Source organism: Marmota monax, unplaced genomic scaffold (genome assembly GCF_021218885.2).
Source record: "Marmota monax isolate L192 unplaced genomic scaffold, Marmota_monax_Labrador192_F-V1.1 WCK01_AAM20220418_F8-fsc00043, whole genome shotgun sequence".
NCBI lineage: Eukaryota > Metazoa > Chordata > Mammalia > Rodentia > Sciuridae > Marmota > Marmota monax.
Genome location: NW_026691982.1, coordinates 15,147,117 through 15,169,633, shown reverse-complemented (window position 1 = coordinate 15,169,633; position 22,517 = coordinate 15,147,117). Strand labels below are relative to the sequence as shown.

The 22,517-nt window shown below is 37.4% G+C and overlaps 1 protein-coding gene across 5 annotated transcripts in view; it reads right to left on the bottom strand.

Moving 5' to 3' along the window:
* Positions 1 to 3,965: 3,965 nt before the first annotated feature.
* The window catches only part of Wasf3 (WASP family member 3), a 172,002-nt gene continuing 153,450 nt past the window's right edge, over positions 3,966 to 22,517 (bottom strand). For 4 of the 5 annotated variants that reach the window (XM_046448164.2, XM_046448163.2, XM_046448174.2 and 1 more), the window contains 5 exons: positions 19,334 to 19,451; positions 13,919 to 14,094; positions 9,218 to 9,484; positions 7,529 to 7,896; positions 3,966 to 7,055 (listed from right to left, as the gene is read on the bottom strand). In XM_046448164.2, the coding sequence (XP_046304120.1) occupies positions 6,898 to 7,055; positions 7,529 to 7,896; positions 9,218 to 9,484; positions 13,919 to 14,094; positions 19,334 to 19,451 (1,087 nt within the window). In that variant the 3' untranslated portion in view covers positions 3,966 to 6,897. Of the gene's footprint in view, positions 7,056 to 7,528; positions 7,897 to 9,217; positions 9,485 to 10,319; positions 10,487 to 13,918; positions 14,095 to 19,333; positions 19,452 to 22,517 lie in introns of all 5 variants that reach the window. The other variant, XM_046448180.2, reaches the window with a different exon arrangement.

The window sequence follows — 22,517 nt, the reverse complement described above, 5'->3', positions numbered from 1 at the left end:
CTATCCCTAGCAGGGTGTATAAGGACAAAGAGGTCAGTGCTTAATTCTGGCCATGTTAACTGACTTCCTTAAAGAAAAATAAGCATGTTTCAAAGGAATATAACAGAATCCAGAGTCTCTAAAATGCATCTAAATTCTAAATATAGCCCCAAACTACTAGGCATGCACTCAAGAGAAGAACCAATAAACATATTGAAACTAAAAATGACCAAATGTTGGAATTATCAGGCAATAATTTTAAAAGAGCTAGCCTGTGCTGAAAGATGTAATGGAAAATAAGTTTATAATAAATGAACAAGTAGGAAATCTCAGCAGAGAACTATTAAAAAAAAAAAAAAGAAGAACCAATAAGAAATCCTAGAGTAGAAAAAGAACAATGTTTGAAATAACAAATTTACTAGATGTGCTTAAGATCAAATTGTAGGGCTAGAGATATAGTTCAGTTGGTGGAGTGCTTGCCCTGCATGCACAAGTCCCTGGGTTCAATCTCCAGCACCATTAAAAAAAAAAAAAAAAAAGGACTAAATTGTAGATAATAGTCAGTGAGCCTAAAGAAATATTAATAAAAATTACCCAATCTGCAGAACAGAGAGAAAACAATTAAATTGAAAGAGCCTCAAGTACTTGAGTGAATATCAAAAGGTTTAACAAACATGAAACAGGAATATAAGGAGAGGACAGAAAGAATGGGACACAAATTTGAATTAAAAATGTCCAAATATTTCCTAAATTTTATGTAAGACACACTGATTTACAGATTAAAGTTCAGTGAACCTCAAGCAGACCCCCCCCCCCAAACACACAAACCACATTTATAGATGTGGAGCAACACTGCTAGTATATAGCAGGGGGAAAAAAAATCTAGTTGTTATAAAACTCAACACCCAACACAACAAGCAACTTCACTGTTAGTACTATATTTCACATCATAATCATTACCACTGCATTAACATGTATTTATAAGTATTCTTTGTATCCTAATCTTGCACCCAAAATTGTGAAGTAATAAATCATTTTAAAGTAATTCTAGCACAATTTTTTTGAAAGCTTCACATAATGGTCACATTTCACTTTTTTGAAAAAAAAAAAGTGACAATTACATGGTATAATATATTTATCCAAGATATATGATGGGGAGGTCCAGAAAAGACTTATATAAATCTTACCCAAGAGAACAGATAAACTCATTGTGTTCCTACACTAGAACATGACTAAGTGATAAAAATTATAACTATTTATACAAGTAAAACATGAATATCAAAAACATTATCATTCAAAGCATCCAAATGCAAAAGAGTACATGCCACTTTTTCCTCTATATGAAAATCTAAAGCAGACTAAATTAATCTACAGTAAAAAAATTCAGTCGGTTGTCCTGACACCGGAGATGGAGAACCAGCTTCAAAAGGGTATGAAGGAGTTTGCTGAGGCCACAGTAATACTGAGCATCTCAATTTGCATTATGTAACTATGCCACTGCTAACATTCACTGAATGGTATATATGAAGATGTGTTCATTTTACTCTGAAGTATGTTTTACTAAAACATATTAAATAAAAACATTAAACCCTAATATAATGATATGTACACTGAAGTGTTCAGGAGCAAACTGTAAGTTACCTTGAAATGCATACAAAATGAGATGAATAGGGCTGGGGATATAGCTCAGTTGGTAGAGTGCTTGCCTCACATGCACAAGGTCCTGAGTTCAATCCCAAGCATCCCCCCCCCCCAAAAAAAAAAAAAAAACATGAGATGAATAGATATGAACAGATGGAAATTTATTGAACATCTTTCTAGTAGGTTTCAATTTTTGCACAATAAAACATTGGGTAAAGAAGAATGTTAAGTAATTCTTGAAGGCCCATTGTGAAACAGGAGGACCAGTTTGAAAATATAAGAGTTAAGAGACCGAAGAGCTTTGAGCAACTAGCCATGCAAGCAATGGCCTTTTCCCATCTTTAATATGAGGCAGCTGGACTAGCACTAAGATGTCTTCTAAATATATGAACACAATATACCTAAGATCCTTTCTATATATGAGTATTGTCTAAAGCATCAAGATATTGAGATTAATGAAAAGTCAACAGGCTATAAATAGATTTGCTGTACATTTCAGTTATGGTAGACATATTATTGTGGCAGCATTCATTGGCTTAACTAAGGGGCAGTAGAGGTTCCCACCATCTCGTTTCTGTCCCTCTTGTGGTACCTTCTTCCTCTGGGTCCTTCCAGCTCATTCATATTTTAATATTTTTGCATGATCACTATACATTGTCCTTTCCTCCTTAAGGAAAGTAAATGCCATCCCTCTATTGAGAAACTCCTTTCCCTTCTCTTTGCCCCTAACTTCTGCTCATTCTTAAATCTTAGCTTCCATTGGTCCACAGACTAGACTTCGTCCACTTTCTACCTCACTCCCAATTAGAGTACATGTAAAGTGATCTACATTATTTATTTAGCAATATGGAAAGCCCTTATGATATACTTCAACTTAAGATTTTTTTTATTTAACCTTATATTGGTGCAAAAACAATCCTCATTAAGTAGAAATCATCCTTCAAAATTTGTATTTGGATCTTTTCCCAGGCTAGTAATATGTAATCCAATTCCCTCTCTTGATGCTGGCCATGGCAGTGGCCTGCCTTGCAATCACAACAGGCAAGAACTGATAGCCTATAGTATGCTGTGTTGCTAAACTGGGATGTGCAGTAGTTAGGATGATTAATGCATTTTCAATTTATGATGGGTTTACTGGCATATAACCTCATTGTAAGTCAGGGAGCATTCACAATTTTGTGACTATGCTTCTCATGAGACAAGAAGCTCCACAAAGGCAGGGACTGGCCTGCTCACTCTTCCCCAGCAAGTGACCTGCAGATGATAGTAACAGCTCACATTCACTGAGTGTGCTAGATGTCAGGCACTCTTCTGAGTGCTTTTACAGATTCATGCATTTCAACTCCTATTAGTCCCTCAAATATTTGTTGAAGCCTTTGATTTTGTTCTAGAAATGACAATTACTCAAAAAATATTTGTTAATATTGAATGCCAGGCACTGCATGCAATAAACAGAACAGAGTAAATTGGAGTTCTCTGCCTTCTTCACCGAGCTCAGTCTGGTGGGCCATACACCCAAATAAAGAGAAAGTCATGTCAAATAACAAGTCCTAATACAGAGAGGATATTCAAGGTATGTGGTAAAATACTCCCTGTTCTTAAAATTTGCACACAATTTACCTTTTGTTTAAAAAGTAACTTGGAAATCCATCCATTATCTTATCACTTAACAAGGAGTTGCTGATTGCCTAGTTAACTGGGCACTGTGCTGGGGCTCTCAGATGCAAGACAAATAAGGATGACACAAAGCACACAGTCTGGCGGGAGGTTACACAAAGAACTAACAAGATCATGTGACGTGTGTTAGGGCAAACATATCTACTGCTTGCATCAGCAGTCCAAGGCAGTTGTTACAGAGTTAAGTTCCAGTCTGTCTTTCCTAACAAGACCAAACATACCTACCCAATCTGGAGTCTCATTACTCCCAACATGAAATTCCTTCCCCAGGTTGAGTTTCATATCATGCATGGTCCCCTAGTTTTCTCATATGTGAAATAGAATGCCCATCTTAAAAGATTTTAAGGAGTAAGCAATGAATATTCATAAGCAATGGATACTACAGAGTACTAGTCATTATTATTATCAGACCAAATACGGCCAAGACCCTCGTTGCCCCAGCCTTTAACTTCTGAACATGTTGCTTCTGTTCCCAGAATGGCTTCTCCTAACTATACTAGTGCTTCCTTGTGGCACTCACAGAATTCAATCTGGACTTACAGTCACACAAAAATTATGCAGAAATTTAAGTGGAATCATTGTAGAATCTTCTGTTATCTGATAATGAACATGCTAAATAAATATAAAACTTCCAACTTCCTCCTAAGAGTCAAACATACAACAGAACCTTGTAGGGTTAAAAGTGTAATTTTATTTAGATGTTACTTGTACATAATCTATAGTAAGATATACAAACAGATAAAAATTGTTTGACAGGATCTTTTTAATACCACTTTAAATTCAATTTACAACAGCATTGGTAATACTGCAAGATGACAGATACTCTGCTTCATAAAACAAAAATTACTTGCTACTCTGGCTGATACATTCCCACTAATCTGTAATGGATTAAAATGTATCATGTATTTTAGTTGCAAATCATTACAAAACTTTTACAACCTAGCCACTTGGTGCTCATAAAAGATTTCGATGTGCTAAAAATTTACTGAAATGAAAACATTAATTTTCTAATAGGATCCTATGTAAAGAAAATCATAAGTGTACCAAATCTTATGGTTTGGGGCTAACAATGCAAAAATCATTTGCCTGCTGTTCAGCCACATCATGCTTGTGCAGTGACATGTGGATTCGGGCATCTTTCCAGCCTGTCTGCCTGAGTCTGTGCCATGAGGAAAATGCTTATGAGATATTCAACTTAACACACATGGAGCAATACAACTGGGGAGAATTTAAAATAATCTTAAAATTGTAACTATAATTTAAAATGTAAAATTTATAGAAATAAAATATACTGTTAAATATTTTCTCCATTTGTTTTGGTAAATACTTTTTAAAAATGGAAAAGGAAAATTCAAACTCTTCACTTTGTTCTTTGTAGGGAATACCTTATTAGAAGATTTAAATTTAGACCAAATCAGATTTGTTGAAGATACTCTAAAATAATCTAGACTGGATTTTAGTCATTTTCCATTCTCTTATAGGTAACAGAACACAAGAGGGCAAAAGCTATCTCACTAGCCATAAAAACAAATTAAAAATAACTTTTTTATTTAAACTACAGGAAGACAACTAGTAATTAATAGGCTCATGAATATTTATGAATAAAGTGCCACTAATTTTATTGTAGTAGGATATAAATAGAAGAAATTCTGAAGTGAATAGTAGCTGACGGTGCTCCCTCCATCCAGAGAAGAGAACGGCCAGAAAACAAAGAAGCATTGCTAAATCCAGGTTTCTGATTATACAGAATACTCCTAACCCAACAGTAACAATGAAGGCAAACTATTACAATAAACACAAAATAAGACTAAAACTGGTAAAAGTACCAAGAATAATGCCAACACAGTAGGTCTCTGCATTGGAAAAAAGAGAAACTTATAAATTCACTAATAGTTACTAATATTAAAAAAAATCATAGTGACAGCCAAGTAGGGCCTGCTCAGGAGGCCCACACCAAGCAGCTGTGCAGCAGAGAGGACTTGAATGCACAGCCAAAGGAGGGCCTTGGAAAGTGGGTATAGACACTAGACTTTGCAGTTTCAAAATCTATGTGACCAAAACCCAGTGTGCAGGCAGGGATCATACAATAGCTGCCCCAAGTTACACGGAGACACAGGGTGATGTGGGCAGCTGGCTGATTTCCCCAGAATTCATGAACAAAAATCATTTGTTACAACATTCTCCCATCAACTCACACATCTCAGCCTCAGCTCAACATTCTTTCCTTTGTTGGAGCTGAGAGTTCCTAGCACCTGCAACCTATTGGAAGTACTGCAGATAGGCACAGACTCCACAGCAAGTGAAGGACCTTATCATATTTTTCCTATCTACAACCCAAGCCTGGGAAAATTATTTATTCTAAACAAGCATTTGTCCTTATCTAGAATTACAAAGTAGAAGCTGTCATTCTTGAGTCTCCCCGGTAGAATGCCTGAGCCAGGTCTATGGGATCACCATGTGGAAAGGGGAACAGGGTGAGTGGAGGTGAAAGCAAGGTGCTTTGCCACCACTAGGGATCAAATCAAGGTAATCTTGTGAGGTACATTTTTAAAAATTTAATGTGCTAACAACAATATGAAAGAAGAGAACTGTGTGCTTCTAGGACAGGGCAAAGGCCCTGCATGGGGCTAACCCCCAATCTGCCACAGCACCGTGAGAAGTAAATAGCTGTCACTATTTTTCACTTAAATGTAAGCTTTTAAAATTCTGACCAAATGGAGTGGGTTGCCTTTGCATGCAGGGCCACATGTGGTAGCTCTGTCTAGCTGGGGGCTATACTCCTAGATGGCTCACAGCTGTTCTGGCTGCCTGGTGCCCAAGCCATCAGGGCTAGCCAATATTTTAAGTGTGAACCCAATGGTCCCTAAAAGGGAAAAGGACCTTGTGTTCATTTGCAATACTACTGAGCCACTGAAACTTCATATAAAAATCACCAACAAGCATTTATTAAGTGAATATCCACAGGAAACCTGCCTGAAAAGGGCCCTTCCAATTTCACATTTGACAAGTGCATGAAAAGGCAATGAAATTATTCAGTAGAACATTTGAATTCACTCAGTAGCTACCAAATCAAGAAACTGAATGCAGAAACATTTGATTCTCCTGTTGTTAGACCTTTCCCTCTACAACCAACTTCTGAAACACATAGTAAAAATGAAAAAAAAGGCAAAACAGTGACACTTACTGATTGGAAGACATCACTCTTGACACAGTCATTAATCTTGCCAAGACCTAACACCAGGCAGCTCACAGACACACAGCAAGTCTACAGAATCTTAATGATCAATAAGGGTAAAGTAAATACTTTCATGGCCAAGAGGGAAGCAAGATGCTGTTTTCAGAACAATGCAATAGTTACAGCATATCTCCTTGTGTGCAGCACGATGTGCTATATTTAGTGGCACTTAAGTATTACACAGTAAATACTGAAAAAACCCAGAAATTTTGGATGTGCAGAAGCAATATCACATTATTAATACAAAAGGTGCTAAGCTACAGGATTATAATACCACTATTTGGGTGCTGAAACCATCTGAAATCCCCAGTGAACTTCCACACACACTGTACTGGTGGTCCACCTGCCACCGTCCCTGTATGGCCTTAGTCAGACCAGTCGTTCTCATCAAACTCAGAGTCGTCATCGGAGTCGCTGTACTCTACAGCAATGCGTCTGGACAGGATTGTGGCCACGTCGTTTCCAACAGGCTCCCGCTTGGCCTCTTGCTCACGTTGCTCCTGCACCTTTTTCAGCTGAATTCCTAGAGACACGACATAGGGGTGAGAATTAAAATGTTCTGATTGCTCCAAAAGGAAAGAAGACTGAACAGGACTACTGGACTTGGTTTTTCTAAGTTTAAGGACAAAAGGTTTTAGAAATTTGAGGGGAGAAAAGAGTGTGCAAAGTCCATTCTAAGAAGATTAGTTGTGACTAAGGTGCAAATGAACACCTCAATGGAACGTTCTAGAGCCACACTGTCCCATATGCCTGCTCTTATATAGTCTCATATAGCTTTCACATAGTCTCTTCTCAATTCTTTAACATGATATGCATACCTGACAACTACAAAAAAACTCCTAATATTAAAAAAAAATCAAACAAGCATTCTTTGACTCTAAAAAAGCATTTAATGTGTAGAGCTATCATTTGAAGGCAACAAGGTTGAAGTTTGCTAGAGACCTAAAGAAATCTCTCTATAAGGAAGGCTGTGTATATGTGGGGTGCTCCACTTACCCATCCTGATGGCAGCAAGGAGGTCACTTCGAGCATCACTTATCGGGGGCTGTGCCAGCTCAGGACGCTTTGCCTCAGCTACAGGGGGGCCATGCATTGGGGAGGATGAAAGAGAAGAGCCGGGGCCAGGAGGGCCTGGTGGAGGAGGTGGTGGACCTGGAGGCGGTGGTGCTGTGATGAGGAGCCCAGCTGAGGGTGGATGAGGAGGAGCTGCGTATGTGGAACCAGCTGATGCAGGAAAGGGGGGCTGCATGGGGATCTGGAGAGGGCTGACAAAAGCAGTTTGTGCTGAAGGAATCATGGGTGGAGGTGGAGGAGGAGGTGGTCCTGAAGGGTTGTAATACTCAATTATCTGTGCCGGGAGCATCCTAATAAAGAGATGAAACAGAGTCACCAATGTAACAATAAAGGGCCATGTCCCCGAGTTCTAATATGCCTAATCAAAGAAGTTCCCCCAGACACAATGCCCCCTACCAGCCAGACTTCAGTCACTGCAGGATGCACATGCCCACTCTGTGGTTCTGTCATTTTACAGAACATACATTTAGAAAGTGACACCTACATTATTCATTATGATGAATGCAAGACTTATTGAAACACACACACATACACACACAAACACACAATCACTGAAGAGGAAAGCAACTTCTGTGAATACTAAAATAATGTAGTTGGCTGCAGAAGAGCAATGGCATCCTTCATCCTGGGCATCTCAAAGGGCTTAGAAACTTGTCTCCTGAGGGCTGCGTGGCCAACCAGATGAGGAAAATCCTATATTCTCTAGCCCAGTTTCATGGAAGCCCTGGGACCACAGCACCCAGTAGCATGTCAAAGGCTTTGAAAAGTTCTAAGCCAATAAATCAGCTGATTTCTGCTCAGTCAAGGGTTTTCCCAGTCAACTGGACCACAGGCCCTCTCTGTGACTGAAAGCAGCACTCTGGGAATCCTGGTTCCACCAGGGCACAAAAAGAATAGCCAAGTCTGTGTGGTCTCTCCTTTGAGGGCTGAGAACATACATTTAGAAAGTGACACCAGTGCTCTGGGTAAAGAACACACATTACAGAAGCATATATTCAACTTCTCTGGGTACTGACTCTGAGGGTTAAGACAAAAACAGAGCTAAAGAAACCCTATTAAAGTCAAGGAGGGAGCTTGATTTGATGAACATGTGAAAAGGAAGGTCTTTTTAAAGAGGTATTAGAATTCTAACCCAGACAGAAAAGGAGAGGGCCTGGGGGAAGAACAATCTAAGGGCCCAGAGGTCAAGAAAGTTTATAGAGCCAAGTGTGAGAAGTGATGTTACAGGATTCAGTCATCTGTGATAAGCATTCTCTATGGTTCACCCAGGACGTGTGGAGAAATTTGAGAATTTGAACAGTTTCACAAAACAGCATGTCATCTTTTATCAATGCCTGATTTAAAGATCCTTTCAAACACTTGTAAGTATGTATGCAAAGAACACATATACAGGAACACAGCTGTCAACCTGGAATTTAGCTGTAATAAGGTAGGGTCAGTAGCACACCTACTTTATTTAACATAGAGTAGGACACCACTGAAGTGTCTACATCCAATTAGTCTTGACTATATTCTGGTATCTAAGATATCGAGGTTAAACTTCTTCTACAACACATTAAGATTCAAATGCAAAAACAAGTAGCAACTAAAGTACAAGGAATACTGATTTACCCATAATCTGCTGGAGCCATTGGTGCAGAGGCCTGGGACCCCTCTGGGGCCTGGGGTGGTGGTGGTGGTGGCGGCTGCTGAGGTCTGTTTAGGGCCATGTGCCTCACCGAGGCAGAGGGGGGCCGGTACTCGTGTTCAGGGGCCTGGTTTGCAGCCCCATGTGGTGGTGCATCACCGGCAGTGTAGGAAGGAGTGACCGGCTGGGGATGCAGAGAATGGTTGGGTGTAGCTGGATAAGAGTAATCTGTAACATCTGATGCATGGGATCTGATGTTGGAGAAAAAGGAATGAAAGAAATTTAAATTGTTTAAAAAATTTCCCTTATCAGGCAGAAGCATATATATGAATAACAACATTGCCAAGGCACAGAAATCAGAAATTTATTTCTTTAACTATCTACTAGGTCTAGTCCCATGAGAGCTTCCAAGCAACAACATAATTACTATCTTAGCGGCAAGCCCCAGTGTTACATGGATTCAGATTCACAGCTTTGAAGTGAATAAGTCAGACAGACCAGCAAGCAGGAACCAGCAGAGCCTCATTTTCACAGTATTTCATGTACTTCTTTTCTAAGAGACAAGACTACAAGATGAATCTCATTTCATTTAGAAACAGCATCTCAGACAGGATTTCGGTGGCAATGAAACTGACAGTATATAATTAGAAAATACAAAATGGCAGGTGAACTGGGTAAATATTAACAATAAGAACAGAAAGAGAAATGCAGAATGTATAACAGAGTGAACCATGTGTTTCATAACAGAAGCAATTATTTAACCCAAAGACAAAGAAGCAATGTGGTACACTATGGAAAGGCCTTCTTGCTTTCTTTGAACACATAGTCAAGTGTAAAACTCTGAAAATGGATATCACATATTAGTGAAAAGAGTTCAGAAAGATGCCAGGTGCTGGACGCTGGCTAAGCCCCAGAAGGAGAGGATGGACTTGCATGTATGGCAGCAGCTTGGCCACAGGCATTAGTAACAGTCACACACTCCTGGCCTGGGTTACTGGACACGTGAGTAGGGACTGCACATCCTCTCATGACACTGAAGCAGGGGGTGGCCTGGAACTGGGAATCCAAAGAAAGAAAATGACAAACCCTCTGGGCATCCTGTCCTCTTTCGTGCTCCCTGCCTGTTCCAGTTTCCTTGCGTCACTCATAAATTCAATGCCCATTTTCCTTCTCTCCCACTCTTCTTTTCTTGTTCTGACTTTTCTCACATGTACTTGCTGGTTCCTGTTAGGATTCAGCTTGTGTTTCTCTCTCTGAAGGAAACAGGCAAACACATTGGGAATGTGAAGGAAAAAGGGAAGACGATACAAGCTGAATTTCCATCTCTAGGATTTTAGACAGAAGCTTCTGCTAACTGGAATTCTGTGTGACATAGAAAAACTTGCTAAATCAAAAAGTCTGCCCCAGCTTTCCTTCCCTAATTGTGGTATAATAATAACCAACAACTCATTTTCCTTCCTTAATTGCAGTATGAATTCTAGATTATGGTGTGCACGTGAGGATGTCTTCTGAACTCTGCAAACTTCAAGCAAATGCATTAAAAATATTCTTAATGGGAGAGGGATCTGGCCTATATTTAGACTTAGTACATTTAAAAAACATAAATACCTAAAATCCTGGGGTCATTGATGATTCATGCTAAGGAACTGTGTCAATGACTATGTGCACCGTTTTTTTAAAGGAAATAGTCATCCAGCAAAAAAAAAAAAAAAATAAAAATAAAAACATGGAGTGTAAGTGCTTCTTATGAGATGCATGGCAAGAAATTGTAAATGTTGTGGCATAATTGAAAGTGCTATTCTGGTAAAGTTGCTTTGCAATGTAGAGCCAAATGAAGCCAAGAAAAAGGGGTTAACCAGATGGACAGACATAAAAGCAGAAGAAACAAATGTTTGAAGGAGAAATGAGAGCAGAAGATTTCTACAGGGCAGGACTTCAGTGAAGAATGGCCACTGCAAGGACAGGATGAGAGGAGCAGAAGGGATTGGTCAGCTGAAGAGTGAAAGATTGGGAACAGGGAGATGACAGTAGCCTGGAGGAATAGGAGACTAACTCAGGCGGGAAGGTGGAAGTCGGCTAGGAGCTATGATGTCAATGTGGAGGTGAGTCGGGTGGTCCTGAAGCTCTCTGATCATCAGTAACCATCTGCTGCAGAAAAGAAAACAGATGGGTGAAGACAATAAAGAAACAGGAAGAAGTCAGTCCAGCATGGTGGGAAAAATCCAATAAATTTCCAGGGTTTTTAAGGTACGCAGGGTCAGAGCACCAATAACAGGGCCCAGAACTGATGAGAGAAAACAAGGATGTTACACATGGAGGTGTAATGCTTCCTGAGTACACTGAAAGAAAGGAAAGAAAGCTGGTTATCAGGAGTTCAAGCATTTCATCAATGCTCAGATCTTAAATTCATACTTAGAAATAAAACATGTCTGACATTGTTCAGAGAGAGGGCAAAAACTTAAGATCAGCTTATGTGAACTAGGTTAAAGTATATTAGTTACAATAATGTCTCATACACATCATGAAACTTGATATTAAATTTTCTTCAATATCTTAAATACATTGATGAGGATACAACAATTAAAAAGTCATGTTTCTAAATAACACTTAAGACATAAAATATCATTTTTTAAAAGTTAAAAAATGGGGATTCCAATTTTGTAAAAGAAAAAAAAAATATGCACCAGGACAAAAGAAGACTAAGGAGAGACACACCAAAATGGAAGCAGTGTTTTTTCTGGCTGATGGAATTATGGTTATTTATAATTTTAATATCTTTTCCATAATTTCCAGGTAAAATTAGTGTATCTCATTTCATAATAAGGAGAAAGTTTAACACTCAGTAAAATAAAAATATAAAACTTTTAAAATTAATTTAAGAGATATATTTCAAGTTCAATGATGAATTATATAACATTTATCTCTTAGTAAATAATGTATACAAAAAGTGAGAGCCATGGGAAATAGTATGAGACAAAACGAAATTCTGAAGAAACAAAATGAACAATTCTATTTGCTTTTTGAAAAATAAGAGAAATGAAGACTTATCTAAGCAACACAAATACAAAGGCAGATACTAAATAATTTAAATACCCATCATCTTTGTGCCCAACAAAGAATAATAATCTTTGGAATAATCTCATCTCAGATGCCAGAATGAGTATCAATCATTCAACTGAGGATTTTTTAAAAATTCATCATTTTTCTATTTGCATTTGTTAAAAAAAGATTATATGTGGGAAAAAACAAAGTATAAATTCTTCATGAATAAATAATAACAACTGTATTATTTGGGAAATGAAAAAAGCAAACTGACATCAATGGGAGATATTAAATTCACATATTCTTCCCTACCCCAAAGAACTAGAAGCAGAACTATAGCATCATTTTAACTTTTGACAGAAATAAACACATAAATATTTAAATATAGGGCTAGAAGTCAGTGAAAGCTCCAATAATTCTCTAATATTTAATAGATGCCAGCTGTAAAAGCTACATGCCTATAATCCCCGAAGACTTAGGAAGCTGAGGCAGGAGGATCTCAAGTTCAAAGCCAGACTCAGCAACTTAGTGTGGGCTTAAGCAACTTCATTTCTCAAAATAAAATATATAAAAAAGGGCTTATCTAAATGATTTGGTACTGGGTTTAATTCCCAGGACCAAAAACGGGGGGGGGGGGGAGGGGGAGGGGGAGAAAAGGGGGGGGACCTCAATCTTTCCTCACATCCTACCAATGAAACACAGATCTACTTCAGTAGGAATATTTACGCCACTCTATCTACCAAATAAATCTCGGCAGCAAATATTCAGTTAGCACCTTCTACATGTTAAAGTCTGCTAAGACAAGCCACAAAGGTAAAAAAGAAGAAGAAAAAGGACACAGATAAAACACAAGATCCAGGTTACTGCTGTTTTTGATATATTCTTGAATCACATAAGAATTCTCTATTCAAAACTTTAAATGTTGATGACTTTGAGAGTCTATGCAAATGGAAAACAACAACAAAACCAGAAGGAGGAAATTAAGTCAGAAGGTTAAAATTGGCTAATCAGTTTTTATCATCTCTTCCAATGACTCCCTTTTGTGACAAATGTGACCTACTAATTCACACCTGAAAGAAACATTTGTTCTTAATCACTAAAATTTTAAAATAAACTCCACCAGAAAATTTCTCCTGAAATTAGAATATACAAAATTAGTTATCTAAAGTAAGAAATCATTTTTTCTTCATCATTCTTCCAGAGGATTATCAAAATGCTCAAGAAGGTATTCCTGAGTCACAGGAATACCTGATCAGTTTTAGATCAGTTTTAGATAACAAGTTACCAAAGGAAATTCAAAACTCAAAGCCAAAAATAAAGGACTAAGTAATTATTAAAGTAAAATTGAAGTCATTGGCAGTTACTCCAAATTTTGAATTAATGTTAACTATTTCTAGATTAACTGAAGAGTAAGTTTAAATCAAAGAGATTTTTTTAAAAATCAGATAAAGCAACCCAATTTAAATTAATACTGCCTTAAGGTAATAATAATCAAAATATACATAAGTAAGTTTTAAGGAGAGTTGTGAAACATATTGTGGGTCATATAAACCCCAAACTGCTGGTATATTTCCAATTGTAACAAAACCAGGTAGCATACAGTGGCCCCAAGCATGGGGTAGGGGGCTGTGACACACACACACCTAGTGTCTGGGGACAGAGATCCCTCGGAAGATGCTCCGTGGTGCACACTCTGAGACAACCTGTTGTCGGGTCTAAGCTCTTTGTCATATGCCATCATATTCCACTCCTGGCGCCTGTTTCTGGCTTTTCTAACCTTTTTCACCTCACGGGTGGTGCCATCTATACGCTTTTGCTCCTGACGTCCAGGAAAAGAAAGAAAGCATGCCAAGACAGAAGGGAAAGGAAAACAGCAGGTTAAATGCAGTTACAATGCATAGGAAACAAGCTTGGCGCACACACAAGAGACATTCACATTTTGATTACCCTACTGTTAAGAAAATTCTAAAGCATCATACTTGTTCCCAACAGACTCAACAGAAAGTAACTGAGACTTAGTTCTTTAATCTAAATTTAAAAAAAATGTTACTGTGCTACAACTGCTAGAGTTGCTTACCATGATTTTTGGTAAAGAATGTGCACTTCACTAGGCTGGTAGCCTGTTTTAAATGTACCACACACATAAAATACTGGCAATACCCTTCAGAAAAATCACTTCCCACAACTAAACAAGTTCACTTAGATTGTTAACATGCAATTATCTTTCAAAGAAAACAATTCAGAATTTTCTATTCCCAATTCCTAAAAGATTAATATAGAATATTTAACACTGAAACTAGCTTAACACAAAACAAACTAAAATAAAAACTTACCTGCCCATAGAGTCATTCTTACTCAATCCCTACCTGACAGCAAAATGTACTGACTAAACACTTAAGTCCTATGCAGGTCCTTCTTTAAGTTGTGAGGACAGTTACTTCTATGTATATATCTATGAGTTCCTGCTGCTTCCCTCATAAGATTATATGATCTTTAAGGACAAGAACCATGTGCTCTTACCTCCTATGCTTCCCTCTTAGGGACCTCAACATATGAGTACACACTCAATAAATACTGGCTAAATGATTAAATCCATGCTTTAAGAATGAGCTTCTAGAGCTTACTGCATCCCAGGCACTGTGCCAGGCTCTACTGACACAAATGGCAAAGAAAGAAAGAACAATAAGGGTCTCTGCTCTCAAGGAGCTTGCAGTCCAGCAAGAAAGCCTACAAGATGACACAAATAAATGTATCATTATAAAATATGATAAAATATAAATGTGTATATATTTTTTAAAACGTATTTTATATAAAATGCATATTACATATACATATTTTATATTTACATACTTTTATTTTGATATACAGGTATTTATATGTTTAAATATATGTACATATATCTCTAACACCTTCTAGTCTGAAAGACAGGAGGTGTCCTGCAGGGACTTAGGGATCAGATTTGCAGCATGAGTAGACATTAATTCTACAGACATCATGGGCCACTGCACAGCAAAAGGGGCCACTGCACAGCAAAAGAGGCCACTGAGGAGGAGCGAGAGCACTGCATTAGGAGAAAAAAAAGAAGCTAAACTGAAATCTCCAAAAAACGAGAAGGCAGGGGCTGACTTGAGGAGGCATTTGAAAAGACCTCTATATTGTGGAGAACAGATTAAAAAGAAATACAGGAGCATGGGTTAGAAAGCTACTAAGGTGGCTGAAGTTAGATGATGGCATGTGGCTCAAGTTAGAGAACTGGGTTATTTTTAGTGTTATTCAAGGATCCTAAGTTCAAAGCCAGCCTCAGCAACTTAGTGAGATCCTGTCTCAAAACAAAAAGTAAAAAGGGCTAGAGGTGTGGCTCAGTGGTTGAGCACCCCTGAGTTCAATCCCTGGGAGGAGGATGGGGGGGACCAAAAAACTTTGGCAATGTAGTGGCATAGTATATACACATGAATTTCACAGAAGATACTGAAATGACAAATAAGAATATGAAAAGATGCATACTATAGGTGATAGGGAATGGGCGCTCATTCAACAAAATAATATTTGTGACTGGGGACCTGTTAGTACAAACTAGTTCTTCTGTCTTTTAAGGATCAGGGGCAATACGATAGCATCTTTCAAATCTCAAAACTAACATTCTTTTCATTAACATCAATTTGACTTCTACAAATTTAAAGAAATACCTGCACATGGATACTGGATTACTCACTGCAGTATTTTTAAATTAAAGCAACAATTTAGAAACTTTTTGCATTTGTTAATGTAGTAATGAGTCAATAACTGATAGAGCATTTATATTTCAGAATACTACACAACTATTGAGAATAAAGTACATTTTTAACAATGTCAGTGGTGTGTACAAATCATGTGGCACAATTTTATGTATACAGAATACTATTAAATGTGTATGCATGTATTTATATGTGCTTACAAGATTTGAAAAATGCACACCAAACTGTAAACAGTAGTTAGCTCCTCTCAGGGAAGGGCATGCCTTTATTTCCTTCAGTGCTAGTTGAGCATTTTATAGCCAGCATATATTGTCTACATATTAAAAAAAAATATGAGTGTGTGGGGGTTTCAATGTTATTCCAATGAGGAACCACTGTGTTAAAATAATTAATAACTACTACTCTTATTTTTTAAGAGATGTATGCTGAAATATTCAGGAATTAAGTGTGTTACTTTCTTCAAATGTCTTTTTTTTTTTTTAAAGAGAGAGTGGGAGAGAGAGAGAGAGAGAGAGAGAGAGAGAGAGAGAGAGAGAGAATTTTTTTTTAATATTTATTTTTTAGTTCTCGGCGGACACAACATCTTTGTTTGTATGTGGTGCTGAGGATCGAACCCAGGCCGCACGTATGGCAGGCGAGCATGCTACCGCTTGAGCCACATCTCCAGCCCTCTTCAAATGTCTTAAATTCTACCTAAGATGCATGCAAGATGGACACACAAACATACACACACGCACAAGAATCAACCATAAATATTAACATCACTGGCCTACAATAAAATCCTGTTCCCTACTCCAGGATACTCTTATTTCTGCCTAGCAGGTCCCTTGATTCTAAAATACACTGGCCTCATCTGCCCTCTGCCCCTCCATACTATCTATGCCTCACCCATACCCTTACTCTACAAAGCTATCTATCCTTTAGACCTCAGCTTGAGTAACACTTCCTTACAAAGGTCTTCCTTGACACTCCTCTGCATGTATGCTGCCACCTTACTTGTCATCTCACCCACAAAACTCTGTACTTTATAATACTTGGCAGCAGTGTAACTATGTACAGATATGGTGGCCCATACTTGTAATCCCAGTAGCTCTGAAGCCTGAGGCAGGAGGATCCAAAATACAAAGCCAGACTCAGCAACTTAGTGAGACCCTTTCTCAAAATAAAAAAATAAAAAGGGCTGGGGATGTGGCTTGGTGATTAAGCACCCCTGAGTTCAATCCCTGGTATAAACAAACAAACAAACAAACAAATAAAACAACTTCATATTTGGTCAGGAATGGTGGTGCATGCCTTTAATCCCAACAATCTGAGAGGCTGAGACAGGAGGATCACAAGTTCAAAGACAGCTTCAACAATTTAACAAGAATCTGTCTCAAAATAAAAAATTAAAAAAAATTTTAAAAAGGAGGCTGGGGGTGTATTAATGCCCCTCTGGGTTTAATCCCTGGTACCCTCAAAACAAAACAAAACACTTCTTATTTATTTACAGAGTTTTTTAGGGTTTAAAAGTATCAAAAAATAGAGGAAACTTGAAATACAGAAACAATGGATTGTTTTATTCGCAAATTTTCTAAATTAGTTTCTTCCTTCAAGTTTGTCAAAAGAAAATAGAACATGACTTGGTGTCTAAAGTCCTTGGAAATGAAGGCTACCATGCTTCATTTTCTTTTTATTCCACTATGAAGCACTTTGGCATTGACACTGTTGAACTTTTCTCTCTGTATGAGCTCCAGGCTCATGACAGCATAAGGCCAGGGATCCTCACTGTGTTATAAACCAGGTGTGTGACAGTCTTGTTTTCTCCATCACTGCTTACCCAGCATTTAACAAAAATTATTACATAAATGAATGAATCAGGAATTTTTATCAGAATTGTGTTTGAGGAATATAAAATGAGAAAAAATTACTAATGAAATGACAAATGATTTTGAAGACACAATAATCTTACATAAAAGATGATTTTCCCTTCAAAATAAAAAGGTCACAAAATTAAATATTCTTCCCCAAAGAATCACTGAGAAGGTAAACTGCCTTTTAAAAGGACAGAAAGTTTTAAAAAAAGGTACTCTCAAAAGTCCTAGGGTTTTGTCCAGTTACTGTCAAAAAGTATAGGGATTGAGATAAACACATACTTGTTTCTTTTCCATTTATTCTTTGGTTGAATACTTTGAAGAACTTCAGCAGTTCTCTCAAAATTCCCAATTAAATCTTTCTAAGCCATGAGCAAAATTAACTGAAATTGAGTATTCAAATAATCCACAGCTTTTAAATCTTTTTCCAGAGACCAGTTTCTTTCCTTTCCTCCTTTTCCCCCTGCTCTCTCCCTCTGTTCTTTTGTAGTACTGGGGCTGGTACCCAGGACCTCCACATGCTAGGCAAGCACTCTACCACTGAACTACATCCTCAGCTCCATATCTTCTCTTTTAAAAATCCTGTTTTCAAACCTCAAATTCTTCTTTCTCCAACTGAACAAATATACCTGAATGTGCCAAAACCTAAAGGCCAATCCACAGAATGCTAAATGTTTCTCCTAAATAATGCACTGTAATATTTGTCAACAAAACTGGGTGGTCACTTTTTTTAACTGATTTTTTTAAAAAAATAAATGACAATGAAATGCGTTACAATTCTTATTATACATCACTTTTAAACACAGGTTACATATAAAAATATTAGCAAAATCTTGTCCTCGAAGAAGTACTCTTCTAGGTGGCTTAGTCTGAGTTCTGGGCCCCAAAGGGGTAATTTTCAAAGCAGAAGTTCCTTAACTTGAGCAAGCAGAATTATGCTTGCATGACTGCCTGTAAGGCAGGTGTTTCTCATCAGTCTGACTTGCAATTCTCTTGCCTATGGCTACCCACAAACAGAAGCTCATTTTCAGTAAATACCATCCCTGAACCCAGATTACACATGCTTCCCAATCCACTATGCACATTTCACCAAGGTGTCACATTTATGACACCAAAAAAGTTAAATAGACAGAAGTACATCCTTGTATCTGATATGGAAGGCTGACCGCTTTATGAAAAATTGAGGGATCAGGAGAGAAGCTATAAAACATGGTTACCAAGAAAACTGAAATTTTAGTCACTACTATTATTAAAGCAAAGCCAGTGCTGGAGAATAAATCAGTAGTTATAGAAAAATAGTATGACTGTGTTACATTGAATTGTCAGGATCTTTTTTACCCTCTATAAAAACCTTGAGTACTAAATCAAACAACTCAACCATTTAAATAAAGCACTTAGTGATTTACTTACTTCTAAACAAGAATCCCAAATCCACAGTGATATGCAGCTTTCCCACAGTGGGATTACTTACCTTTTGACGCCGTTTCTCTTTCCTTTTGTCTTCTGTATCCTGTAGCATTTTTTCTTTCCATAGGTCAAAGAAATAGGAAGGATCAGTATAGAACTTCAGCCCATCCTTCTTATCATCTCTACGAATCAATGTATTATAAGTAAGGGGAAAAAGATTATTAGATACTTTCATATGCATGTTAATGTGAATTTAATTTTAACTCATGGCATTGTAACATTTGCAGAGGACATCTTAATGTGAATTTAATTTTAACTCATGGCATTGTAACATTTGCAGAGGACATCTTAATGTGAATTTAATTTTAACTCATGGCATTGTAACATTTGCAGAGGACATCTTAACTATCCTATACTTTATTAATTCTCTAAATTTCCTTTTGAAAAAATGTGGAAAAATGTACAAACAGCAACTTGTTCCAGAATAACGAAAGTATTCTTGCACACTCAGAATTAAGAATAGAAAATTGCTCTGTAAAAATCACAATGAAGCTCATGACTACTGAGTGTTAATATTTCAGGAAATATTTTGTTTATTCCAAAAGGGAGGTATACACAGGGATGAATGGACTCTTATACAGATACATTTACTTCTACTCTGAGCTTCAATATTATTAGAATAAAAACTATAAAGTGCTGTCTCTTCTTCTCAACCAGGTTGCCCAATATCTGTAAATTCAATCAGCAAAGAAAATTTTCATGGATATAATTGTAACTAGGAAAAAAAGCAATAAACTATATATTTTCAAAGCAAGTTCATTCACTTGTGGTCATTTTAGTGTCAAGTACTTCTTCAAATACTGTGGTCTTAGGAATATTTCAAAGGCCTCATAAAAAATTACTCACTTATCATGCAACCAAGAACAATGTAGCCAATATGAATCCAAAGTGTAATATAAATCAATAGGAATGTTCAAAAAATCATGATGCAAAGTAAACTCTCTATAATACTAACGTTTTTAAAAACCATGTGGCCTGTAGACTTCCCAAGAGGAAGCAGTACATTCATACTTCATACTAATATTTCAACAAGTCATTTAAGGTACTGAGATGCAAAATCAGTTAAATGAGTATAGACAGGAAAGAGCTTATGCCCAAGAAAAGAAAGCTAACACAGGAAGAAAAAATGGAAAAGGTCTATCCTTAAAGTTCCTGCTATGTCATCTCTTGCAGGCTTCTCACTATAAAACGCTAAGGCCCATATTCCTACCATGGCTATTCTAGTCACTGTGTCTGAAGATCACTAACAAACCAGTGCAACTCTTTCTATATATACTTTAACCTTGGATTATTTAACATCCTTCCTTTCTTCTAGTTTCCCAACTTGTAAGCAGCTTGCATGATAGAGATTTTATTAGTAACATAATTGTGAAAAAGCAAATTTGGTTCCCTAAGACACTAAGGAATTGAATATAGAATTATAGGAAAACTGAGGAACTTGCTGAAAAGTTGAAGATGTCTAAAATGCACATTCTTGCTTTTAAAAATGCGGTTAATACTCTAATGAAGATAAAAGCTCAGTGAAGTAAACAAATGCCAATCCTGACTTAAGACTAAAAGCAGATATGTCTAATGTTTATCATCATCTGACCACTTTTCATCATGTCACAGTGACACATTTAATTCAAATGCATAATTTTATGTTTTATGTATCTCAATTATTGTTTTATGAATGAAAAGTAGATTTGGGCTGCCACTGCTAATCTTAAAACCCATTATTAAAAAACCAAAGACATGCTTTATTTTCCAAAAGACTGAATATGTACACATTATATATATTATGTACATTATAATAATATATAAAATCATTTTATGCAATTAAAATTTAAATCACTACAGATATTTAATCATGATCTTGATTAGTCAAATACATGTGGTTCACTGGATATTCTGGATTATTTCCTTTAACACAGAATTTTTAGTGAGCTTCCTTAATAATATCAGGTAGGAGAATTCTAATAAGCAGGCCCTCACACTACAGTGTTTATAGTGGGGCTGCCAGCACTAAATAAAACTGAAATTGTCCTGAAAAAACATTTACCAAATGAAAGCAGTCACAAGAGGCTGGGGTTATAGCTCAGTGGAAGAGGACTTGCCTAGCATGTGTGAGGCACTGGGTTTGATACTTAGCACCACATAAAAATAAACAAATAAAGGCATTCTGCCCATCTTAACTACAAAAAATAATTTTAAAAAATGAAAGCAGCCACAAAAATACTAGGTGAAAATATGCAAGAATGTTTAGGGTTATGGGAGACATAACCTAATCGTGGATTAATCCATTGGCATGGATTAACTAGGCAGTAACTGTAGGCAAGTAGGGTGTGACTGGAAGATGTAGGTCACTGGGAGTGTACCTTTGGGGTTTATATTTTTGTCCTTGGTGAGTACAGTTCTCTCTCTTTCCTGGTTTCCATGTCCCTCCACCATGCCATTATGCCATGATGTTCTGCTTCATCTTGGGCCCAGAGCTATGCAGTTGGCTGACCATGGATTAAAGCTCAGAAATCATGAGCCAAAGTAAATGGCTCCTCCACTTAAGTTTTTCCTGTCCAGTCTTTTAGTCACAGGAATGCAAAAGTTGACCAATACACCAGGATTACCATGCTTTTATTCATATGTATCATATATTTTTAAAATTTGTGCTCTATAACCTTCAGCAAGCATACTTGTTCCATTTTTATACAAACTTCTTAGGGGGGAATCCTGCTCATCTCCCATTAGTTTAAAGGGAGCTCTTATATTTGTTTTGAGAGAATCTTTTCTGTCTATGCAGGAAAAAAGGGACTCAGTTTCAACTGCCCTTTCCTGATAGAGCTGTGATAAAAGGTATTTCCAAGCCTTGTTGATCCCAGAAAGGATGGAAAATGAGACTGGGGAAACTCTAAGCTCTCCCTGAGGAGGGCCCTGCAGAGGCAGGAATGTCAAGGCAGTGACATATACAAAGAACACACAGTATTCTCCAAGGCCCTTGTGGGAGCATCAGCTGGCAGCACTGACTCTAGGGCCACTGATTTCCATAATCTGTGCTGGGCAGAGGTGAAATAAGTGGCCTCCAAAGAGGAGAGTGTTGTAGTTTGAATCCAGACTGTCCCCCAGTGTCTTGTGTTTCCAATATAGCAGTATTCAGAGGTAGAGTTTTTGAGAAGTGACTGGATCATGAGGGGTCTAACCACATAGGTGGACTA